Source organism: Melospiza georgiana, chromosome 2 (genome assembly GCF_028018845.1).
Source record: "Melospiza georgiana isolate bMelGeo1 chromosome 2, bMelGeo1.pri, whole genome shotgun sequence".
Taxonomy (NCBI): Eukaryota; Metazoa; Chordata; class Aves; order Passeriformes; family Passerellidae; genus Melospiza; species Melospiza georgiana.
In genome coordinates this window covers 30,773,026-30,796,124 of record NC_080431.1, presented here as the reverse complement: position 1 = coordinate 30,796,124, position 23,099 = coordinate 30,773,026, and the positions used below count along the sequence as shown (strand labels likewise).

The 23,099-nt window shown below is 40.6% G+C and overlaps 1 protein-coding gene across 2 annotated transcripts in view; it reads right to left on the bottom strand.

Annotated features, from left to right (window-relative positions):
* TMTC4 (transmembrane O-mannosyltransferase targeting cadherins 4) overlaps positions 1 to 19,832 on the bottom strand; it is a 54,190-nt gene extending 34,358 nt beyond the window's left edge. The window contains exons 1-5 of one of the 2 annotated variants that reach the window (XM_058018417.1): positions 19,760 to 19,832; positions 17,296 to 17,511; positions 12,645 to 12,760; positions 10,447 to 10,663; positions 6,380 to 6,467 (exon numbers count right to left, since the gene is read on the bottom strand). In XM_058018417.1, coding sequence (XP_057874400.1) covers positions 6,380 to 6,467; positions 10,447 to 10,663; positions 12,645 to 12,760; positions 17,296 to 17,457 — 583 coding nt within the window. In that variant the 5' untranslated portion in view covers positions 17,458 to 17,511; positions 19,760 to 19,832. Of the gene's footprint in view, positions 1 to 6,379; positions 6,468 to 10,446; positions 10,664 to 12,644; positions 12,761 to 17,295; positions 17,527 to 19,759 lie in introns of those variants that run through there. The other variant, XM_058018416.1, reaches the window with a different exon arrangement.
* Positions 19,833 to 23,099: the final 3,267 nt, after the last annotated feature.

The window sequence follows — 23,099 nt, the reverse complement described above, 5'->3', positions numbered from 1 at the left end:
ATTTTAATTAATAAACATTTTATTTCATGCTTGTTCCTGGGTCAATATGCACAACACCCCCTGTCTCAACTGCAGAAATCTCAGTAAACTCGGCTGCAAAATAGATACAAAAGACCACCATTCAGCAATGCCTTCAATTTAATCTTTTTTTTTAACAGTGAGTTAAAATGTAAAGCACTGCATAAGTGCTTATTACGAGATATACACATGCCAACAGAAGTAATCAGTCTAACAAAGCATATTCCCCTAATATGGCGCTGCTTCCCACCAGAAAAATCTTGTGTCAGAAAACGAAACTGATCTCTCATTGGCACCTGTGCCTGGTTGAAACTGGTACACCATATTGTGAGTGGGCATCTTGCCACTCTAACAGATGGACAAAATTGTAAGCATGCCAAAGAAATAGAGTACTTGCTTATTTTTCTTTTAAGCTGGAAAAAATATAGTGTTTCTACACAAACCCAAAAAGCGTTGCTCAGATGGTCCCTCTTTAGGAGTACATGAAGTCTGGAAGTTGAGAGGATTCAATAAAATACCTATGTAAACCATAAACAAGCCATAAGAGCTCCTCCATTTAGACTGCTAGACTTGAGTATAAGCATCTCTAGGGCAAGAATGCATACACAAAGTGTTTTATAGTGTAGCATTGACTGATCCTAAATTTACAAGCAACACATTGACAGTGGACTTAAATACTAATCCTATTTCAAGAGACCTTATTTTCTGGTGTCCTAAATATACAGGCCAATGAAAAGAAACTCCTTAGAAGTGAAGCATATGAAGAAAATGCTACATTTAACTACCAAACTTAGTTTTATTGTAAAGCCAAACTAACAATATCCAATTAATTACTATCAATTCAGACACTTAGGCATTCAGCATTTCTTTCTTCCAACCCAGCTGAGCAACTTAAGAGTCAGCCAGGTGACAGCTTGGAGCAGTTTATGGAGTCACCATCTTCAGGTGAAACACAGCAACTGGTTCTGTGAAAGCACCTACTCCTCTGAAGGTTGAAGCAAAGTAAGTTATGTTGAGCTCCTGCAGGAAGTTTTAATTTTTAAATGAAATGGCTCACAAACCCTCCTATATTCCATTAATGTGCCTTGTCTGTGGGGATCTTCCAACTAAACTGCTACAAATATTCTTCTAATCAAGTTCTAAGAGTTCCCTGCTCATGAATTGCTAAGCAAAGGGGGAAGAATTATCTAGTCTTAAAAGATCACATAAGAATCCACTGTTAGAATTAAATTAAGCCCAAGATCTCCTTGTGTATCTCCACATGTACATACTACTGCAGTTCAGCTCAGTGTTTCACATAATAGTGATATTACAGTAGGAAATGCCACTCCTAAACATATCCAGCCATCTCAAACTCATTACCTAGAGGCCACACTGTAAGAAGCATCTATCCCCTGAATTACAACATCTTGGAGAAGTGAAAATCAGCATTAATTCTACCAGAAAAAAGTCACTGTGTTTCCTCAGCCAACTAAATAATGAAATTGTTAGGTGTTTCACTTACAACTATTCCCTCCCAATGTGTTTAAATGTGAACAGTAGGGCACACAGTTGAAAAATCAGGGCTCACAGGTTTAACAACAGTAAATACCCCTTGACCAACTGCAAAATAGCTAACAAATTCCCCATATCTTAGCAACCATCTCTCTCACACAGGAGACTTAAATGTTTCCAATCTGTAGGAAAACTTCCATAATATAAACCTCCAATATTCACAAAACTCATCACTACTTTGCATGCTTTATTAAATTAGCAATGAACTAGTAGATGATTGACATCTACACAGAATAAAACAAAACAGAAACACACAACCAGAACAAAGTAATTTTTAGATGTCACAGCATATGAGCAAAGAGCTGATCCGATATTTAATATCTGCACCAATATTATTCACATGGACCAAGTCATGAACTCCTCATTTTAGCCCATTCAGAGATTGCCAATGCAGATGGCAAATACATGCAACTGGATCACTGTCAAAACTGAAGACAAAGGAAGGCAAAAAATGAACACTACAGCAGTTTTAAATTGCCTTATGAATTCCCAGAGAGGCTGCATTAAAATTCAACAAAGTTAATAACCCACAATTCCCTTCAGAACATACCTAAACAGTTGTCAGCTCTTGCTGTCTCCAAAGCCTATGCAGTGGATTTGTCCCCACAGTTGTGTTTAAAACAGCAGGACAGAATGAGAACAACAGATTAGTTCCTTGCAATTATAAATGTTATCCTTTCAAAGATGCTAACTTCAAAAATGGTATACTGGGGAAAAGTAACAGAATTGTAGAACTTCAGTAAGACATAATTATAGCCCACATAATTAAATGCCTATACTTAAAAAAAAAAAAAAAAGAAAGCTTCCGATTCTGGCTAAAAGAAACTGTCTACCCAAAAATCCACTGAAACCACAAATAAATCAGGTAAACAAGCTGCAGTATATCTTGAGCTTTACAAAAACCATTATTTTCCTTTGGAAGTTTTCCAGCCTGACACTGATATTTTTCTGATCTCCTGACTGTTTTCACTATTACATATACTTTCCCCATAGTACTTCCAAAACCTCCTCAGACATTTCATGAGTTCCTACTCCCACGCAGAAAAAAAATTGTAAATCTTCATATTCATTTTCTCAAGTGAAAAGAAGCACGAACCAGTCTCTCACATACAATTTTGACCCCTTTTCTTGAAAGAATGACAATTCATTAACTGTGTCTAAACTACTGAAACATACAGATTTTTTCAATTGAGTCATACACATATTTCACATTGCCTTGCTGAAAGAACAGTCAGGTTCTTTATTAAAAACTTGGATAATAACTAATTATCCAAGTTTTTAATAAAGAACCTGACTAATTATCCATGTCTGCCCATAACATTGGGATGCTGCTGGTAGCCAAACAATAAATGTTACTGACCCAACCATATCATCAGCATCACATCAGGCTTTTCAATGTTTGTTTAACTCAGATGCTCACTTAAAGTTCATGAAACAAAAACAAACTGGCATCAAACATGTTTTGGTAACCATATTCAAAAGACAATACAAATGCAGTCTACAAATCTTGATGGTCTTAAGAGCTGTACCCTCTTTTAAGTGCTCCAAAAGAGTCACACTACAATGTGTCTATCCGTAACAGTTAAACAACAAAATAGAAATCAACCTTTGATAATTCTCCCACTCTTGTAAAAACTTGGTGAGCTAAGCTCTATATAAATATGACAGCCAAATCCAGGGACAAAGATATGTGCAGCTGACCTACAGTTTAGGGCCATGCTTGCCTTTAATATACAAAAAGCCCAGCAGGACAAAAGGGAAAAGGATGTTGGTACCATCCACTTTTGTGTAGGATCACCATAAAGCATCTCTATTTGATTAGGAACATAAACCTGATACCTGAGGGGTTTTTTTGCTAAATGTTTGGTTATTTTGCTAAAAAGCCCCGAGGGGTTTTTGGTTGTTTTTTCTCTCTCTTTCTCACAAACAAAGATAAATTACCTTCTTGGCTTGACTTAGAAAATGATGTAATAACAGTTCTTAACTTGCTCTAGAACTAGCAACATGCATTGGCAATATCACAGATATTCTGGATCTTGAGGATTTGACATCAGAAGGACAACACTCTAAAATTATATGTGCATATTTTTAAAATGCACGTTCTTATATTCACAGTGAGACTAGCTTCCATTTGGGATTTACTGCCTCAATCTCTGCAGAATCAAGTCAGCTAAAGTCAGATAAAAGTTCTTTACTCCTTATTTAACCTATTATTTGAGAATACCTAGAAGAATTATTCACAAAAGAAGGAAATTCATACCAAGGGTAAAACTTTTTTATTTACTTTGCAAACCCACTGAAGAGTCATATTCTACTGCAGCCACTTCCTCATATTTGGTTACCTTTTCCTAAAATCTTTCATACAAAGAATCACAGGAACAGCTCAGTTTGGAAGGGGCCTCCAGAGATCACCAGGTCCAGTCTTTGCAGGAAAGGGAGCCTAGACAAGATCACCTAAAACCCTGCCCAAATGCATGAAAACCCCCAGTCATGGGGACTCTGCCACATCTCTGGGGAGACTGTTTCAGTGATTGTTCTTGCTGTAAAAAAATTCTTCCTTACATCAGGGTGAAACCTTTCCCAGTGCAACTGCACCCATTGCCCCTTGTCTTTGCCATGTAGCTCCTTGTGAAAAAAGAGCCTCCCTTCTCTTTGTAGGTGCCATTTCCAACACAGACACACTCCTTTCCTACACAAGCACTCATGTTCAAACAGCTGCAGGCTGGACAAACCTCCCCAATCCACAAAGGAACAAAAATAAATATAGTAAGGGCAGCAAGAAAAACTGCTTGTGGTCCTTGGTGGTGTTCAGCTAGATGGATACATGGTGAACAGGGCTGTTGTTTGGAGGGACTATGACAGGCTGGAGGGATGGGTCTCATGAAAATCAAACACAACACCATGCAACAATTAAGGCCTGGGCAGCAGCTCTGCAGAAAAAGGTCTGGAGTGCCTGGGTGATAAGCTCCTGGCTGATGAGTCAGTAGTGTGCCTTTGCAGCAATCAAGGGGAAAGACTCAAATACGTATCTTGGATACAAATTCTTGTGTACAGAGGAAGTCTAAACTTCTTCAAGAAGTAGCTGAGAGAAAAGCAGGCAGTGAAGGTAACAGTAAACATTGGAAACTGACCTGAAAGACAATGCTGGCAGACTAATTTTCCTTGGCAAAACTGCTTAAAAGACATCTGCTCCCCTATTATCATGTAATGCCCAATAAAAATCAATAAGGGCTTCTTAGTATCTTGTCTTTGCAAGATTTTCCTTCTTCTGTATCAGTGACACAAATTTCAGTCCAAGACTATTATTACATTAACGCTGATTTCTAAAAGCTATTAAAAACTGGCTCTCACAAGTTGAAGAATATCCTTAACCAGAATATGCATCCTTAATCATTCCTAAGATGTCCTCTACAGCAAAATAATTAGAGGGTTCTATATAATTGTCTCCGGTGGTCATCCTAAGAATTTGGCTCTTGAGTTCTTCAAGCAAAGATTATTATCTCTGCCATATAACCCTACCTGTCTACCAGAGACATTGGAAAACAGATAAGGCAGTATATTTTGATTGGTCTATCTTATACTACCACTAACAGAAGAAACATCATAAGCACAATCATATCCAATAAAACAGGTGAGAAAAGAACAAACAAACAAGCAAGAACCCAAGGCCAATTTTCATCAAGAAATCATTAGCTCAGTTGAAAGAAATTAATCCTATTCAAAGGGAAGAAAAATCTATCCCGAGTAAACAGGAATCATTCTAAATAACATTCGAAATGGCAAGATAAACTTATTATATCAGCAATAGAAATATGTACAATAGTTCCAAAGAATCTAAACTGAACCTGCAGGAGCTGTTCACAGCATCTCACAGCTACTCACTCCCCTCAGCCCACACTGAGGTCTCTGTGATGCCATAACTATGCTGTTAAGCCAGATCCCAAAGTCAGCTGAGGTGCCTCTGAAACACCCTGCCAGCTCTGGCTGATCATCACAGGCCATGCCTATGGAACCACAGACAAGCTCTTCCCAACACAGCTCCTTGTGGCTCCACCAAGTGAGCCCCACATGTCGTGTGGCAGAGCACATTCAGATACCAGACTGCAGGTCCTGCAAGCTTTCCACACTCATGAACTCCTGCTTTCCTGTGTGCTTGTTTAACAGAGCCCCCAAGATAATTTCTCCACAACTGTATTTGAACTGCCAACCTGCAGTCAGATCAAACAATACCAGAGATCTGAAAGCTCACTTGAAAAAAACATCTACCAAGGAATTGTTCATGCTAAACACAGCTGTCTTACAAAAACTGTGAGTAACACTATATTCAGCATTATATGCCAGCAGTTGCATATTGCAGGAATCCAGAAGGCTTAGTCATAGGAATAATTCTTTGCAATTCATTAAAAATACAAATAATGTTCTGAAAAGTTGACTCCCATTTAAGACATCCCAACATAATGGCATAAAGAGTAGTAAAATATTTAAGCATATACATTTGTAGGTTTGATTTATTTCTAAAATACTTATTAAAATGCTTCCTTAAACTTCCAAACAATAAAACATTTAGCAAATAAGCTTATCATAAAGTGGACTTTGCTTAAATTCAGTGTTTAACAAGAATTATGGACAGTAACCTTTTCAGAACTTCTAACAATAAAATAGCTGCTAAAGCAGATTCTTTAAAAAATATATTTTGTGACGGTAAACAAATCAATCTGACATTTTAAATTTTGCTATACTTCACTGAAATGTGCAAATGCTGAAAATATACACAATAGGAAATTAAAGGGGCAAACAGAATGCTTACTTTCTTTAAATGCTTTACAGTAGCCAAGGAATGACAGCAAGAAGAACAGGGCACACAGTAGGTCTGCTCTGCCAACAATCCCAGCAACCTTTAAAAAAAAAGTTTCAAATGATCAGATTTTTATTCTTAGAAAACCTGTAGCAAAGGAACACATACAAAGTGAAATATATAATAGAATATAACTGTATCACTTTTTTTCTTTAACTGGGTGTAGTGGATTAGTTATATCGAGTTTTTTTAGATGCATCCTATTTTTTATTGGGTATTGCTTAGTATCAACTACATAAATAGTTTGGCTTTGGTATATGAAAATTTTAGTTTATGGATTTTTTTTTTTTTTTAAGAAATGAAGGAGGATTTCACTGCATGAAATTTAGACTCTACACAATTCCATCTGTTTTTTGGATCAAATTGCATTTCAACAGAACACTTAGAAAACATCAAAGTATAAACCAGTTTGGGTTGGAAGCAACTTTAAATATCGTCTTCTTTCAACCCTTCTGCCTTTCACTAGACCAGGTTTCTCAGAGCTCCATCCAACCTGGCCGTGAACACTTCCAGGGATGGGGCATCTACAACTTTTCTGGGCAACCTGTGCCAGTGCCTCACCACCCTCACAGTGAAGAATTTCCTCCTAATACCGAATCTAAATCTACTCTCTTTCAATTGAAGCCATTACATGCCTTGGAAGCCAAACATCCTGAACCACAATTAAATTGGCAGCTCTGCTGAAACACAAATCAAAACTGTTCCCTTTCAGAAGACAAGCCAGCCTTCAAATTGCAATCTGAACACTCAGAATGGACAAGTACCTTCCAGCCTGCAGATTCGGGGAAAAAAAAATAATGAAGATTCCTCCTCTGGTAGTCTTTTGTGTTGTATTAACTGACTGCATTAGAGCTACCTCCAACTGCATCTTGAAACAGAAGTTGTATTAATGCAAAAGAAAATGAGAAGCACATCCTGGGACCTCTGTACTTGAGATCTGTGCCAACCTATTTAAATCAAGTGCAATCTCAGGGCAATCTGTAAGCTTTGGTTCAAGCCCCTAAATTGTATTTATAGTAACTTGCTGAGACAGAGCAAGACACTTTTGGATCTTCAGTTCTCAATTACACAAGTGTCAGGATAACACCACAAATTTCTTTGTGAAAATCATGACATGGAGCTGGTAGGGGACTGATAAGCCCTGATGTTGGAACCTCACTAGAATGTAGAGCCAGAGCAAGGATCATGGAAATACCCCTCATTTTTCAGTCTAGCTCTGCTTCCTCGAGTGCTGAGTTCCATGTTTTCATGAGATGTACAGAAGCAGGGCAGAAAAGCTACAGATTTTCTTTTTAAATTCATTTTTATGATCATATTTCAGCAGAAACTTCAGTTCTCTTATATTATACCAGTTGTCCCATTTTGTGTGTGGAACAGAAAGAGCAAAGTAAAAAGGAAATGGGCATTTTTTGTGTCAGGGAAACATGATGGAGCAACTATTTCCAAATAACATCAGAGAAAGAGAAGTATAGAGGCATGAGAGTATGACTGATTCCACTGCAGAGACTCTCTCCCACTTTTACCCTCAGCCTTCCTTAAGCACTGTGAAAGTAGAAACTGTTGGACTCCTAAATTCAGTACAGAAGAACTTCTTGATTTATCTACAGCTGTGCACCTAACTTCTCTGCTGCTCCTTCTTCTATCATACAAAGGAATTATGAGAATTAACTCAATAGCTGTGGAGTGCTTTGAAAGGTGAAAATAATGAAGTGTCATTCTGCTTCAGGAGCCACTCTTCCTAATGAGATAAAAGTTAAGGTGAGCTGACAAAATTTTGAAAATAAATGTCCACTTGTTCCAGCAAAGAGATTAAGGGGCTAATAATGCACATGGCCTCAGATTACTCCAACAGCAAAATGTTACCTAAAATGCAAGATAAGGCATAGAGATTCTGGAAAGAAAGCAAACAAAGGAAATAAAAAAAAAGGTTTTAAATTAGTATCAGATATGTTCTTATGTCCCTGATTCATTTAGCATTTCATCACTGAAGTGTTACAAAGAATAGGCCTTTTCTAGAGCAGAGAACTATAGCACAAGAGTATTTACTTGTAGGTAGAAAAATTACAGTGTTTTCCTTGCATAGGTACTGAAAGCATTACACCTTTCAGTATCTGTTTTACATGACAGTTTATTTCACTGTATAAACCAAAAACCCAGAGCAGCAAACAGACGGATTCTTCACGATTTTATGTCAACATATGTCATCTCATTTCAAAGCCAGGATGTGGGATACTTAAAACTCACAGGTTTAAAATCATAAAGAATGCTTTTTAAGAGATGCTGCCAGACACACACTCTTCCTAGAACTGCAGCAGTACGAATGACTTCTTCACTGGAGCAAGATTTATTGTTCACCATGTAAATGATTAGAGGCTTTTGTTCATTCCTGAATTTTAGAAGAGGCCTGATATATAAGCGTGCTACTTTTTCTCCCTCTTCTTCCACTGTTTGCCTGAAACATTTGCAAGTCTTCAAATATGCAAGGAGACCACATCACTTGTAATTTATTTGACACGTCAAAGGGCTTATTAATATTCTCATGTCAATTTAAATACATTTTTAGAGTCAAATGGAATGCAGAATAAATTTATGGATATTGATAAAGGGGTCAATAGTAGGTCTACTACAAAGTTAAGACTCAAGTGAGATTTCTCTTTACATGTCAGAACATCAAAAGCACTGAAGACTTGTTTTACTTTACTCTGACATCTAAAATTGGTTTTGGAGAACAAATATGAGGGGCCCTTCTGACACAGCGCACTCTCACAAAGAAGTTATTGTGCAGATGAGTGAACACCAGAGAATGATTGTCAAGATGTTTTAGCCACACTGCCAGAAAAGGTGGCAGATTACTAATGCATAACTTTGCACCGTCTCTAGGTCTTCAATACATGCAAGGTCTCCAGACAGCTGAGAGCACAGCTTTCAAGAACTTTTTCCCCACCAGTCATGTGCAGAGCAAATGCAAGAAGCCAAAACCATGGCATATTGTGAATAAGTGAAAAATCATATTCACATATGTAGAATGTGCACTGTAGGATTCACTGTTCATTGCTAGGACAAAATCAAAATATTTCTTTACTTTTTTTTCTGTACTTTTAGTACTTTTTCTGTATTTCAGACCTTCCAAATTCTAACAAACCCCCCAAAATATTTCCCTTACTGTGACAATTTTATATTTGATTTATCATTATCACAAGGTCAAGAGATCAGTGATAACATTCAGCAAGCCCACTAGCAGGAGGCCATAAGATTTTCTTAACTACAAGCACAAAAGAGCTTTTTAAGAACAACATCATCTCTTCACAGAATTCCCACACAAGGACTTTGTGTTTTGGTCAGATATTTTAACTGATTGCTATACATGTGCCATGATTCTATACTGCATCTTTACATCTTTGCTTTTGCCTGCACTATTAAAATTACTGTCAAATTTGTGTTCCCCATGTACATAATTACAGACTGCGATTAAAAAAACCTCTTTAATCTTCTCCTTCATATTAAAAATATAAACCCAGTTTGATCTCTCATGAAACAGGATGATTTCCAGCCCTTTAATCACTTTTATGGCTCTTCTGAGCGCTCTCCAATTTTTCCAGTGTTGTCCTTGCAGCATGGATGCAAAACTGAATGCAATATTCTACTAGTCACATACAAAGTTCACAGAGTGCCCCATCTCTGATTTTAAAGCTCTTTGCTTTTTTTACCAATGCAAATGGAAATGAACAGTAACTAAAGAAATCCAGGAGGTAGGGAAATTCTGTAGCATAGAGCTCTCCTCCTTGAGTTATTGTACTTGAATGATTTGTGTTCCTTAATAAGGTCTAGCTCAGTGGAATTACAAACCTTGGATGTACTAACCATAATATTTGATTGTTCTATTAAGACATGTGCCAAGAGAAGTGTTAAGAATATATAAAAGCAATCTGCAGAGTATAAGTCTACGCCAGAATTAATTAGTCAAGATGGTCAAGAACTTCTAAAACAAAAATCTCTGGAGATAATGATTCAATACTTACACACTCGGTGTGCACTGGATGTACAGCAAAGAGCAAAGCAGCAAGAAGAGAGGACTTGGGAGCCAGGTTTAGCCGTCTTCCTTTATTGCTGAATTGCAATCCACCCAATAAGATGGAGAACACATCAACCATCAACACTGAGATAGTACAATGCAGTATTATGTTGATGACATGGAAACCAACTGGGTAGAAGCCTCCAGCAAAAAGGTAATTAATTCTATATAGAAACAAAAATATTAAGGGTAGGAATTACAACAATGGTTAGAAAAATACAAATAGAAAAACTAAACAGCCCCATAGGAGACACGGTTGCACACAAAAATAAAGTGGGTATCTCACTACAGGTGGAGTTACCATTTCACCTCCACAACAAGATAGAAACAATATCCCAGTCTTCAGGCCACCTATTCATAGGGAATATCACATGGATACAGTATCTATCCTCTCCAAACACATAGTTTAGTACCATTTTTTTAATCTTACAGTTACTTAGAACTGGCTTTTGGTCAACAACGGAACTGCAGTGTTGCAACACAGGAGTATCCTAGGGATAAATAACCTAGCCCACTGAGGGATACCCCTGGGCTTAAGAGCAGCCAACTTGATGAGTTTTTGTTAATTAAATCCACACAGTGAGGAAACTAATATGCACTGGGACTATGATTTCCACTGACATACTCTCAGAAAGAGGTCCTAGCATGTGGGTACAATCAGTATCCACCCAGAAAACAGTCAGCATATCTTGGTAACTGATTTGAGAGACTGGTTAGAGAGATGTTTCATACAAGTGTTTCATGTAAGTGAAAATACTGTCTACATTCCTATTCAAGACAGGAACTCTGCAGTAAAATGGAGGCTGAGAAGAAAACGAGGAAACATTGTGCTATTATCCATATGCTTTTATCAGTAGGTAAGATACACTGAAACTTACTTAGAACAGGGGATTTTACACAGTTATTTTGGTCAATGTGCATCTGGCATAAATGAAACCTATTTAAAAACTTAACCTATTATAAATATGATGCACATAAAGGTTGGAGCTTAGGGAAATTAAGGAAATCCATTTCTTTCTTTGAAAATAGCATTTTATGGACCATCTCCACAGGCTCATCTATATTTTCAGATATAATAACGATTGTATCCCAGTTCACTCCTTAAACAAACCAGAATGTTATTAGAGATGGAATACACCACAGAAAAAAATAAAAATAAAAAAATAAAAGGAAAGCATGTTCTGTGCAGTGCACTGAAAACTTCAACAGGTTTAGGACTCTGACACGTTCTCTTCAGTTGTTTATTTTTCTTTATGAAAATGTGAAGAAATCCCAGTAGACAGTGAAACCCACGGTGCTAGGTACTTAAAACACACTACCATAAAGGATCAAAGTTTTTGCTTGAATATGAGGACTAAGAGTGGGAACACTTCTTCTGCACTTAGTTCATGGCTTGAAATGGGCAGAACAAGCACTGTCCCCACTGACACCGTCGAGTCACAAGGGGAAAATAAAGAAATCAAGACTGAGTCCTCAAATATTCTCTGCATTACTGTGCCAGATTCCTACATGGTCTACTGTTTGCTCCAATCTTTGTGCAAAAAACATGAGCTAAGCATCTACAAAAGTAATCCTCTTAAACCTTTAGTTATTTGACAAAACCAGCAAGTTATATAGACATTTCACTAGATTCTCAGACACTTGAGTTAGAATATTGGAGTGAAGAGGTGGGAAGACTACAGACCACAGTGTGCTGATGGAAAAAGGCCACAGTACCGTGATGCTATTTAGAAAATAAACAATTTGACAGGTCAGCAGGAAAGCAGAGAACAAAAACTACAATAGCAATGTAAGTGGCAGCATGGCTAAGTGAAGGGAACATACACCTCCTAGTTCCTTGATGATGTGACATACTAAACCACACCACCCCTAGTAGCAGGTATAGAAGACTCTCAAGACAAAATCTCTGAAAACTAGCTATAAATACAGAATGTCAAAATAATGAATATTTTGGGAAAGAAACCATTGGAAAATTAAAACACCATTTGAGATTAAGGTAGTGAACTCAAAAATCGTATTCTGGAAATGTATCCAACTACCCTCCAGCTACTTTGTTCTTGCCTTTTTTGTTGCCTCCCCCTAAATTCAATTGAGTCAATATAGGTTAAAAAATATTCAGACCTCAAGCAAAAATAGAAGTCTCACCTGAAAGTTAGGACAGTCAGCGGTCGATATGACTTATGACTGGTATTGCTGCTGAGTTTGCTACCCCAAAAGTCATGATACCACAGGTCACCAAGGGGGGTTTCTGCCCTGAGGTCCTAAAAGAAAACAAATTATCAGATCCTTAAAATTTTTCCATTGTTCAAAGCAGCTAAACTACAAACAAATTCTAACTAATACAAGCTCACACTAAGATGGACATAGCAGGAGTTTTGTTGGCTCACTACTGACATCCGACCCACAGTACCTAAGTTTGCAATGAAGGTCAAATCTTGAATGCCTGTCATTGTAAAGGTCACGATCCTGGATTCTGAAAGTAGGCATAACTACATGAAATTTAGAGCTATATTCACATCAGTTTATCATCTGGTCAATAGCTGAGATATCAAACACATAAACCTCCTTACCTCATAATTTTGTAAAAAGCCTTTGATTTTAGGTGTAGGTTATCTTGCAAAAAAGGCCAACTACAAACTGCTGCAAAATAGCAAATTTTACCAGTGCAGTAGCATAACAACTGACAAAAGCATGAAATCAAGGAGACTAAAGGTAGGAAACAACAATTAGTTATTTTTGAAGCCTTGCTTTGCACAGGACTATTCAAATAGTTGAGGCTGTTTTAACACTTAATACATGAAATCAATAATCAACATCTCTATATACTGCTCCTAAAGATTAAAAGACAGAAAGGTAATGAATTATTTTAATTTGGGGTGCAAAAGGGGCCTATTAAAAAAACACTGCAAAGAAAAAGTCTTGCTTGCTTGTTCTTCCCTTTTAACTCAAAGCCATGCTGATAATGAAAACCCAAATAATGTAGGCTATTAAATGGGAAGCATACACTTTGGAGGAAAAATAAGGATCTTGCTATCATCTGCCTCAGTCTTCTATGAGGACAAGCTTGGAAGTTCAAACTAACATATGCTTGCCCTCTTCTGCTTCCCTAGTGCAATTAAATTAAATACCAATTTATGCTACACCAAGGTACATGCAAGTTAAAGACACTTGAGACAGAATCTAAGAACAAAACTGTGCTAGTCAGTACTACTCCTGCAACCAACAAGGGGAAAACTCTACCCCTACCTTCTGTCTTGAAATTACTGAGACCAATGAACCAAAGGAGGTGAACAAGACACCACAATCACAGGCAAGTAGATAAACAGGCTTGCTCTTGCTAACCCCTGGTGCCCCTGCCTTATTATTCCTACAACTCCACCTACTTACAAGATCCCCCACATTGCAATTGCCTTGGTTTTATTAATTCCAGTTCCTCTCCAATGCTGCTACCACCTCACTTGCTTCTATGGTACCTTGAGCACTCCTGTGGTCTCCAGTTCCTTCCATCTCACCCTTAGTCCATGCCTTGTTTTTGGCTTGCACGTACTCCCAAATTACAGCCAAATTGTTGGACCCTGATGACTGGCTGCGGCTAAACTGAACTTAAAATAACTAATTTTTTCTTGCTTCTTCAACAAGAATATTCTTAACATATTCTGACGTTCATCCATCCAAAAATATAAATTAAAAAAAAAAATCCAAGAAAAGATTTCCTTCAATCATTTGATCAAATTTGGCTAGTATTAGTCAAATGAATAGAAGTATTCTCTAACAGGATAGAAATCAATACACAGAAAAGAGAGCACGGCTAAAACTGCAGGTTGAAAGAACCTAGACTGCAGCTGTCAATTAAGGCACTCTCAGGGAAATTCTTAAGAAATCAAGACTCACAGGGGATCCTACTTGGGCTTAAGAATTACCAAGGTGAAAAATTTCTTCACGCTCTCACAGATGCTTCTACTGCCAAGTAACAGCTAGAAATTTCTTTCTTCTCACAGAACCGCAATTTTAGCCTTAGGCATCTAAATTCCCGTTCCATTCCTCATCGGTATGTACAAACCCTAAAGGTCATAATTTGACTCTCAGAGCAGGAACACACTCAAGCAGCAGCTCACTAAATGGATAGAGCCAGCTTTTCCGGGGCAGGCTGGGACAGGGATGCACACCAACACCTACTGAAGTCCTTGTACTCTGCAGGGGACAGCTGCCAGAGCGTGGTGTGGCCCTCACACTGTTTTTTCAACCAGCAGCACTGCTCCTAATGCACATAAGGTTTATGAAAGACATACTTTTATAAATGTTAGTACTGGAAAAGAAAAGTATGTCTTCCATGTCACAGATGGTCCTCAATAACTTGAGATGGGAAATGTACAAGGCTTGATTTCCCATTCTGCTATAATCAGCCTTCTTTTGTCTTCCATCGGAAGAAGGCAGGAAAAGCTGAATGCATGGAATTACTTAGTGATTAGATTACACTTCCATATGACCTAAAAATCTTCAATCATGTATCTCGTCCTTGTATCCAAGTTCTGTGAGAAAGTTTCTTACATCAATTTTCCTCCTTAGCGAACTTACCCTAAAATAGGAATGGTTTTCTTCAAGAGACAGCTGTTTAAAAGCTACATATGATTTTCTCTTTAGAAACCAAAAGTAGCTATCAAATAATCTCTAAATATTTGATTAGCAGCAGCTTTAGAGAGAGCAGAGTTCAAGATTTGAAGAAAGGTCAGTTTTTCTATATAAAGGCTTATGGAAATGACATACTGTGTCTGAAGCTCTGCTTAATCCAACTGTTTGTCTTGCCAAGCTAGTAAATAAATAAAGACAAAAGCCACTGCTGTGTACCAGTTAAAATGCTGCTTAAAATGGTAAGAAAGCATCTGGAAAACAGACTTTAACTCCAATAAAATCTAATAATGGAATATTCTGTGATACAATAGGGATGGGGTGAATTAAATGTGTATCTTTTGCTAAAAAAACAATAAAAGAAATGAAAGATTGGGATGATTGCAGCTAGCAAATTAACAGAGAGGGCACTGTGTGGTACCCAAAAAAATACTACAGTAGCAATGCTCAGTAAATCTATAAAATTACTTCAACTGCTGTCTTTCCTACTAAATAGGAATAAAATATGCTATGCTTTGTTTAATAAACTGTGCCATTGCTAGATAATCTCCCTCCCCATTAAACTGGTAAACTCACTGTCTCTGCATTTTTCTTGTGCATTTTGAATTTCCATATATCCCTATGACCCGTGTGTTAAGATGATATTGTTACAAAATCCTCATTTAATTTCTAGGGAATAATAGAGAATTTTGATGTGAGAAATAGAAACGGCCTCCCACTTTTTCAAACAAACAGACTACATATGAATTAATTAATTTAAGCAGTTGGTTGAATTTCTCAGCATTGCCAACAGCTAGAATCCTGATGCAAATTGTTGGGTTGCATAGATAAACTGAAACATTTTTAGAGTAAAGACTGAAAGAAATGGAGAGAGATTACAAGCGTGGAAGTTGCACATTACCAAAACAACCCGCTTTGTTTCAACATCAGTCTTTTGTTCATTTTTTCAGGAAATGAAAATACTATAAACAGGTCCCAAATAAAATTTTGCAGAATGAAACATTACCAGGAGCTGTACAATCTAAAATACGATACTACTTAAAAAAAACCCCAAACAACAATGCTGTAGGTTCTTAATTTGTCTACAGTATTCTCTTGAAAGCTTTGAGATTTATTTCCACGTTGACAGATGTATTTTCCTCCCATACATCTATAAGTGAAGGTATGATGACTTACACACACATAATACAAGTCTGTCTAAGGAAACAGTAATTCTGCATGATTCTAAAAGGCACATTGTGATAAGTTGCCTCTATATCTTGTGCAAGGAAAAAAAAAAAGTGAATTGTGTTATTCTAGCAGTGTGAGTCTCCAGATTATCCTCTTTGTAACCCCATGGCTTCAGGAAGACAGAACCAACAGATGAATGTGATTATTTTTATCCTGTGCTTTTCTTTCCAAATGCTTAACAAGTACCTTCCAGAGCAGCATAAAAGCTGTAACACCAATACCCATCCATGGGCATGGGCTCACTCACTGCTGCATGTGATCCTGTGAAGTGTCTCAGCAATTGAAGACACACTCCACTGCTCAAAGTCAAAAGAATCTCAGTCAGAGGTTTGTCTGAATCACATGTTACCTTCTAAGCATTTCAAGGTCTGCTCACTGCATGTATGGTCAGCTTTAAAATGGAACACAATACTCCACCTCTATCTCAAAAAGGTGCTATTGTCAGAGGAACTTTAGTGGTGGAAGGAGGGAAAAGGGAGCTTTGCTTGCTCCTGTAACATTTTTATGGTATAAACTACACCTGAAAACCCCATGCCCCCTACATGATACCTTAATGATGCCTTACGTACCTGCAACCAGACTAAGTTTATTCACTGGTCTGATTCTGTGACCAGAGAAGTTCTGTGAAGATAAATCTCCTATTAACATCCATGGGTATCAGAAAAGTTTACTGTATGCTCTCCCTGACATAGGAATGGGCATAAAATTAGACCTACTGGCAGTCTTGATGTACAGGTACCCTTAAATCAGCTTAACTTGAAAAAACAGCCAATAAAACAAAATGGAAAAATGAAGTTTAAAAAAAAAACAAACACGTAATGCCCAAAGGAAGCTCTTTACTAGGCTGAAACTTCTGGGCCTGTTTAGATCAACTGTTGCATTATTTCTTTTCATATGACCATTTATGCCAAAGGTTGTGAGGAAAAGAAGAGAGACAAACCTTATTATTGATGATGGCTTCAGAATCATCAAAGACAAAATCTCCATCATAGCTGTTAGCAAAACAGAGGAAGGAAATTAATGCCACAACCATTTTAGCCCAGTATGATGGGAGGAGGAACCATGATACGTCATGGTCCAGGTTAGGTTCCATTTGTGCCATTCTGTGAAATGCTGGTTCCAAGTTGGGAGCTTCAGCATTATGTTGGTTGAAAATCTGGAAGAAACACATACAAGTGCACAGTTACAGCCCTAATTCACAAAAAAAGAACTCTAAAGGAAAGCTGGCTTGGGAGAGGAGATTGTTTCATTTAACCTTACATTTTTTTTTCTCAGCGCCTCTCATAGTTACTGGAACACACCTAAACATAATTTTGTACCTCAAATGAGGAACTAAAGGCAGAATTTATCATGGTTGGAGCACAGAGATAAATACAAGAAATTCTTAGATGCTAAGGTAAAACTTTGGCACAGACAAATTCTAAAATGTAGAGCAAATCACTGTTTTTCTGTTTCTTACTGTTCTTTTCAAGCAATACAAACAGATGCAACAGAGGGACTGTGAAACATTTATAAAGCTCTGTAGAAAATGATAAACATTATAATTTCCTTCCACGTTTGAAAAGCAAACATTGTCAACTGCCAAAAGAGCTAAACTCCCTTCAGTTAATCAGATTAAAGGACCCAGTCTCACACATTCCCCCATGCAAGGAATTCATACAAACATCGCAGATCGACATATGGAGGTATCAGTTAATGGCCTAGGCCCTAAATCTCAACAATTCAAGCAGTGACGCAGCAAGACCCATAGAATTGAGATGGAACTAGCATTCAAGAGATCACTCAGCACACCTCAAGTGCACCTGAAGTTCCACTGCTGTATGGACTCATGAGGTTGTTGAGGCAGATGAAAAAGACCCTGCAATCCAAGCACACTGAGTGATAGATACATCAGTGTGGAGGTACTGAGGCTGGAGCTTTACACCCATGAGCCACCTTTACTCGGATGCGTCTCTCTTGATGCTCCAGAGCCAGCTTCTGTCTGGACTTCTGCTCTGCCTCTGCTTCTCAGGGGCTCAGACACCACTGTGAGCGCTCTTATTATCAGGTGCTGGTATAAACGGCAAGCAAAGGAAGCTATGAATTGAAAACTGCAGTAAAAGCCAGGCAGAATATGGATTTTTTATTTTGCAAGTCCAAAGTATGATAGGCACATATAGCAGCCTATCTTAAGTTTCTTCTTATTTATTTGCTTATTAAAATCAACTGTAGCACTCCTGAAAATATAACATTTAATACCTTCATAGAGAAAAACAGAGAATCTAGAAGAATAGCTCTAGTGCACCCCTGCAAACATTGCATTTAATGGAATGTTTGGAAAAGAGCTCCAAGCATCTGGCTTCTGGAGCAGAGCTGACCATTAGAGCTGCTGCAGCAATTGCTTTGCTTTTTGCAGTAGCTCACTCCGGTCCCCGCATATTCCCAATTCCCGCACACACACGTGCCCAGGGACAGGCAGTGCCCCCTGGCACACCGGTGCCCCTCCTCGCTTTGGAGTCCATACGGCGCGGCTCCCAGATTCAGGAAAGGTCAGTAACCTGGAGCTGTGCAGCCTGAGCGGCTGGAGCTCCCTGGCTGAGCGAAGCAGGTGCCTTAAGAGCAAAACCTTTTCTCGGAGCAGTTCACCCTTGTGCTCGTAGTTTGACGGAAACAAAGAGAGAAAGCGTGGCTGTTAACCGAGCGAAGTGCACGGCGTTGCTCCCAACAGCACGGATACAGCATCGACACGCACCACGCAATTAAAATATTTAACCTACTCAAAATTTATCTCGCCCTGAAAGTTTCTCCCATTACGCTTGCTCTATTCACCCGGCGCACAGCCACTGCCTGCCCTCTTCCCGGCCGTCCAGGATCCGGCCCGCGGAGGTTCCCTCCCTCTCTCCCCGGGCAGCGCGGTGCGGGCACCCTCGGGCACCGCCACCTCCCGGAGCGGGCACACGCCGCTGCCCGGGGCCGGGAGGGCGCCTCCCTCGCCCTCCCCAGGGAAAGGCGAGCCCGAGCCGACCCGGAGAGCGCCCGCCGCCCACCGCAGCACCCCCGGCGGGGCGGGCACGGCGCCTCCCGCCCAACAGCGCCGGCGCCGGGGGCGGCTCGCACCCAGGGCGGCGCTGGCCGTGCCCGGAGCCCGCGAACTTGGGGGCGTCCCGGGCACCTGGCGGGCGGTCCCGGCGAAGGAGCCCGCCCGGGAGGGCAGCGGCAGCTTCGGGGTAAGGGTGGAGGGCAGGCGAGCCCCGCCGGGAGTTTGGCGGTGGCCCTGCCCCGCTCGCCGCTCCCCTTTTGTCCTGGCGGCGACGGCTCCGCCGGAGGAGGTGGCCCGTCCCGTCCCGTCCGGCCCTCACCGCCCCGGGCCGGTCCCGCCGGCGGACGGGCAGTGGCGCGACCCCCACTGCCCCGCGCGGCGTTACCTGCGAGGACACGGAGCCCGCGCGGCATCTCCCACCCGGGAGCGAAACTCTCCCGCCCGGCGAGCCCCGAGCCGGAGCGGCCGGCGGGGGAGGGGCCGCGGCGGCTGCGCCTCCGGGAACATCCCCGCAGCCCATTGGCCGCCGCTCCGCCCCGCCCCCCCGCGGCCCCGCCCCCAGGGGCAGCTCCGCCTGCCCATTGGCTGCGGCCGCGCTGACGCGCGGTGGGCGGGCCCGGGCGGGCGGAGCCGGGCGCTCACTCGCGGTGGGCGCGGGGCCGGTGCGGGTCGCTCCCCCTTCGTCCCCAACTCCGCACTCCGCGCACGGGCGGGGCCGGGCCGGGCGGCATTCCCGGTAGCATTCCCGGTGCGTGCCCGCCCGCTCTGCCCTGGCCGCGGTCGTAGCCCGGCGCATCTGGCTGGCCGCGGGCTGTGGGGCGGCTGGGCTGAGCCGGGGAGAGCGGGGCCGCCCGGCACGGGGGGCGGGAGAACCGCGAGCCCCGCGCCCCCCGCTCCTCTCGCAAAGGCGAGGTTCCTGCGGCGGCGGGCGTGCACGGAGCGGGAATCCCCCCGGGAAGAGGATACAGAGGCGGTGGGGCGGTGGCGGATATGGGTGTCGGGGTCTCGCCGCCTGGGACGGGTGGCGGGGTGAGCTGGCACAGCGTTCCAGCCTTTCTGTAGGACGCTCTCGTCCTGCTGGGGTTGTTGTGGGTGCTCTCCGCAGGGTAGATAGTGTAAGAAGAAAAAGGCTGTATCAGGTGCAGTTAATTCGTGCGTTTAAACATCACCGCGATTTCCTTCTAAGAAAGTGTGATTAAGCATTGAACTGGTAGCGCCAAATGTTCGCAGAAGCTTCTCTAAAAAAACCCCATTAAAACCTTAATGTGCTGAAATTGGATGAGAACTCCTGGCTCTGTGCCAGGGAGTGACATACAATTTGGAGTGGGATTTTTAAGATGTTTGCATTATCAAGCGTCACATTAACAAGGTTATTTCATGTTTCATATTTCATGTCCTTTGAGGCTTTAACTGGAGTGGAAGCGCTGCTTTGGGAGGGCTTTGGTGGTTGCCACCCATAACTGCCTGCTGACACCTGCTTTGGAACATCTGCTCTGCAACACGGGCAGCAGCTGAGCCAGCACAACTGCCAGGCTCGTCTATTATTCAGCTGTAGATGTGGAGCTCCTGCCTTTAAGATGGAAGTCTGTAACTTGTGCCTTGTGTTAAACAGCTCCCGCAAAGTGTCTGAGGTGCTGCTCGGTGCTGAAGGGGTGCAAAGGCAGCGAACTGCTGTCATCCAGCACACAAAGCTCTGTGAACTGATCGCAGGCTTCTGGTCCCTGTGGTACCAGAGCTGAAATAGATACGCAAAGACCTGCGAACCACTAAATTGAGCCCTGTACTTTAAAGTGATCTTGTCTGTTCTGACTTTGTCCCTGACTTAGTGATCTAAATGGGCACAATGAGGAAGCTTTGTGTTTTGTAATTTGCCATTGTGAAACGGTAAAAGTGAAAGATGTCTTTATGGCTTTTAGGTCATTTTGCCTTATAAATACAAGGTAAACCATGAGATAATCTACAAAAGCGTGTTTTCTATGCTTCTGCTTCTACAATCCAAACCATTGAGATTGATATAACTTACTAAAAATAGCTGATTTACCATATTATTTCATTATTAGGAAGTGCTGGTTCATGTTTCCTGACATTTCCTTACTGTTTCAGCTTCCACCCCCCAAACTACCACACATGCGTATTATCAAGTCAAACTCCTGTCAAGAATTCTCAAATCCAACAATCTTCCTGAGATTATAATATGTATAGAATTTTTAATTAGTGTTTGTTAATGGAAGGGCCCTTACTCAGAAGAGAGGGGCCCAATTTTGAAAGAAATTCCTTAGTTAGAAAAGGCAGTATATAATGTATTCAATCTTATCTTCTATAACTTCTAATGAAGTAAATGAAATTTCTGTTCATGCTTAAGTTTGCCCATATGTAAGAATTTATTTTCATTTAAGCATATGTAAATGTATGTAAGGTTCTGTGAATCAAGGTTGAGATTTGCTTCACCAGACTCACTGTGACACTTGCCAGACTTGTACTGTTTGACTCACTTTCACATTTCTGTGTTTTGTTCCATAGCTAGTTTGACTGTATCACATTTGCTGATGTATTTATTTTTACTAATGGCCCATTCAAATCACATACTCTTCTTAGTAGCTCCTTTGCTCACATTTCTTGGACGTCTGCACATCCTTGATCTGTGCTTTATAACTGGAATTTCATTTGTTTAGTGTGTCTGCTGGTGTAATCAGTTCTGGTCAAATATATATATTTCCACGCAGCCAGATGCACAGATGGTATAAATCACCTCATCACCACTTATGTCAATACAATAATAGCGATTAACATTTCTGCATGAACTAGTTAACACAGGCAGAAGGCTCTGCTTCCCATTATTTTCCATTTAGAAATAACCTTTTTTTTTCTTAGGGCTTTATTATTTTGCTTTTTATAATATGCAGCTTTTATGATGACCTTCTGTTCTGCTTTAATTAACATGAAGAACTGCAGAGCAAATACCTGTTCTGGAGAGTTCCCTAGTTCCCTCAAAACCTGATTTAAATCAGCTACAGTTGCATAATTTATCTTCAGTCTGCTTCTTTGCAGGGTTATTATAGCATTTCAATTTGAAGCAGTTCCTAAATGCAACTTTTTTTTTTTTTTTTTTTTTTTTTTTTTTTAATCTGCAGTTTCTGGGAGGGTAGTGTGTATGAAGTGAGTATCTCCTCGCTCTGTAGTTTTCTCAGCATGCTAAATTGATCTGCCTAAGTGGCTATTGCATCCTTATTTTTAGCAGCCTGCCACTGCAGATCTGCACAAAGGCCAGCCTTGCTCTTGTTAGAAAGGAGGGTGCAAAACCCGTCATATTTCAAGGGATCAACACTTGACAGTGTCACTGTGACTTTGCAGACAAAGGGATAAAATGTCAGGGGCTGTGGTAATGCAGGATTCAACCAAAACAATTCAGAAGCTTAAAAAGGCTGTCAGTTGCTACCACAGTCGTTTTTGGAACAGCTGTGTCCTTTCCACTGCCTGGATTTTGCCATCATAGATGTGGCCTTGGCCATTGAGAGCCACTGCTTGTGCCTGTAGGTAACCTGCAGCTGGTCCCTACCTGGTCCCTATGGTTGGGGCTTGCACAGGCATTTTATATGCAGATACTTTCATAAAGAATAGGCATATTTTCATAAAGAATAGGCATATTTTCTCTGCTGTTGTTAACAGTATTTCAATGGCCTCTTCCTCGAGACAGCTGGTGTCCCAATTAATTACACTGAATGAGG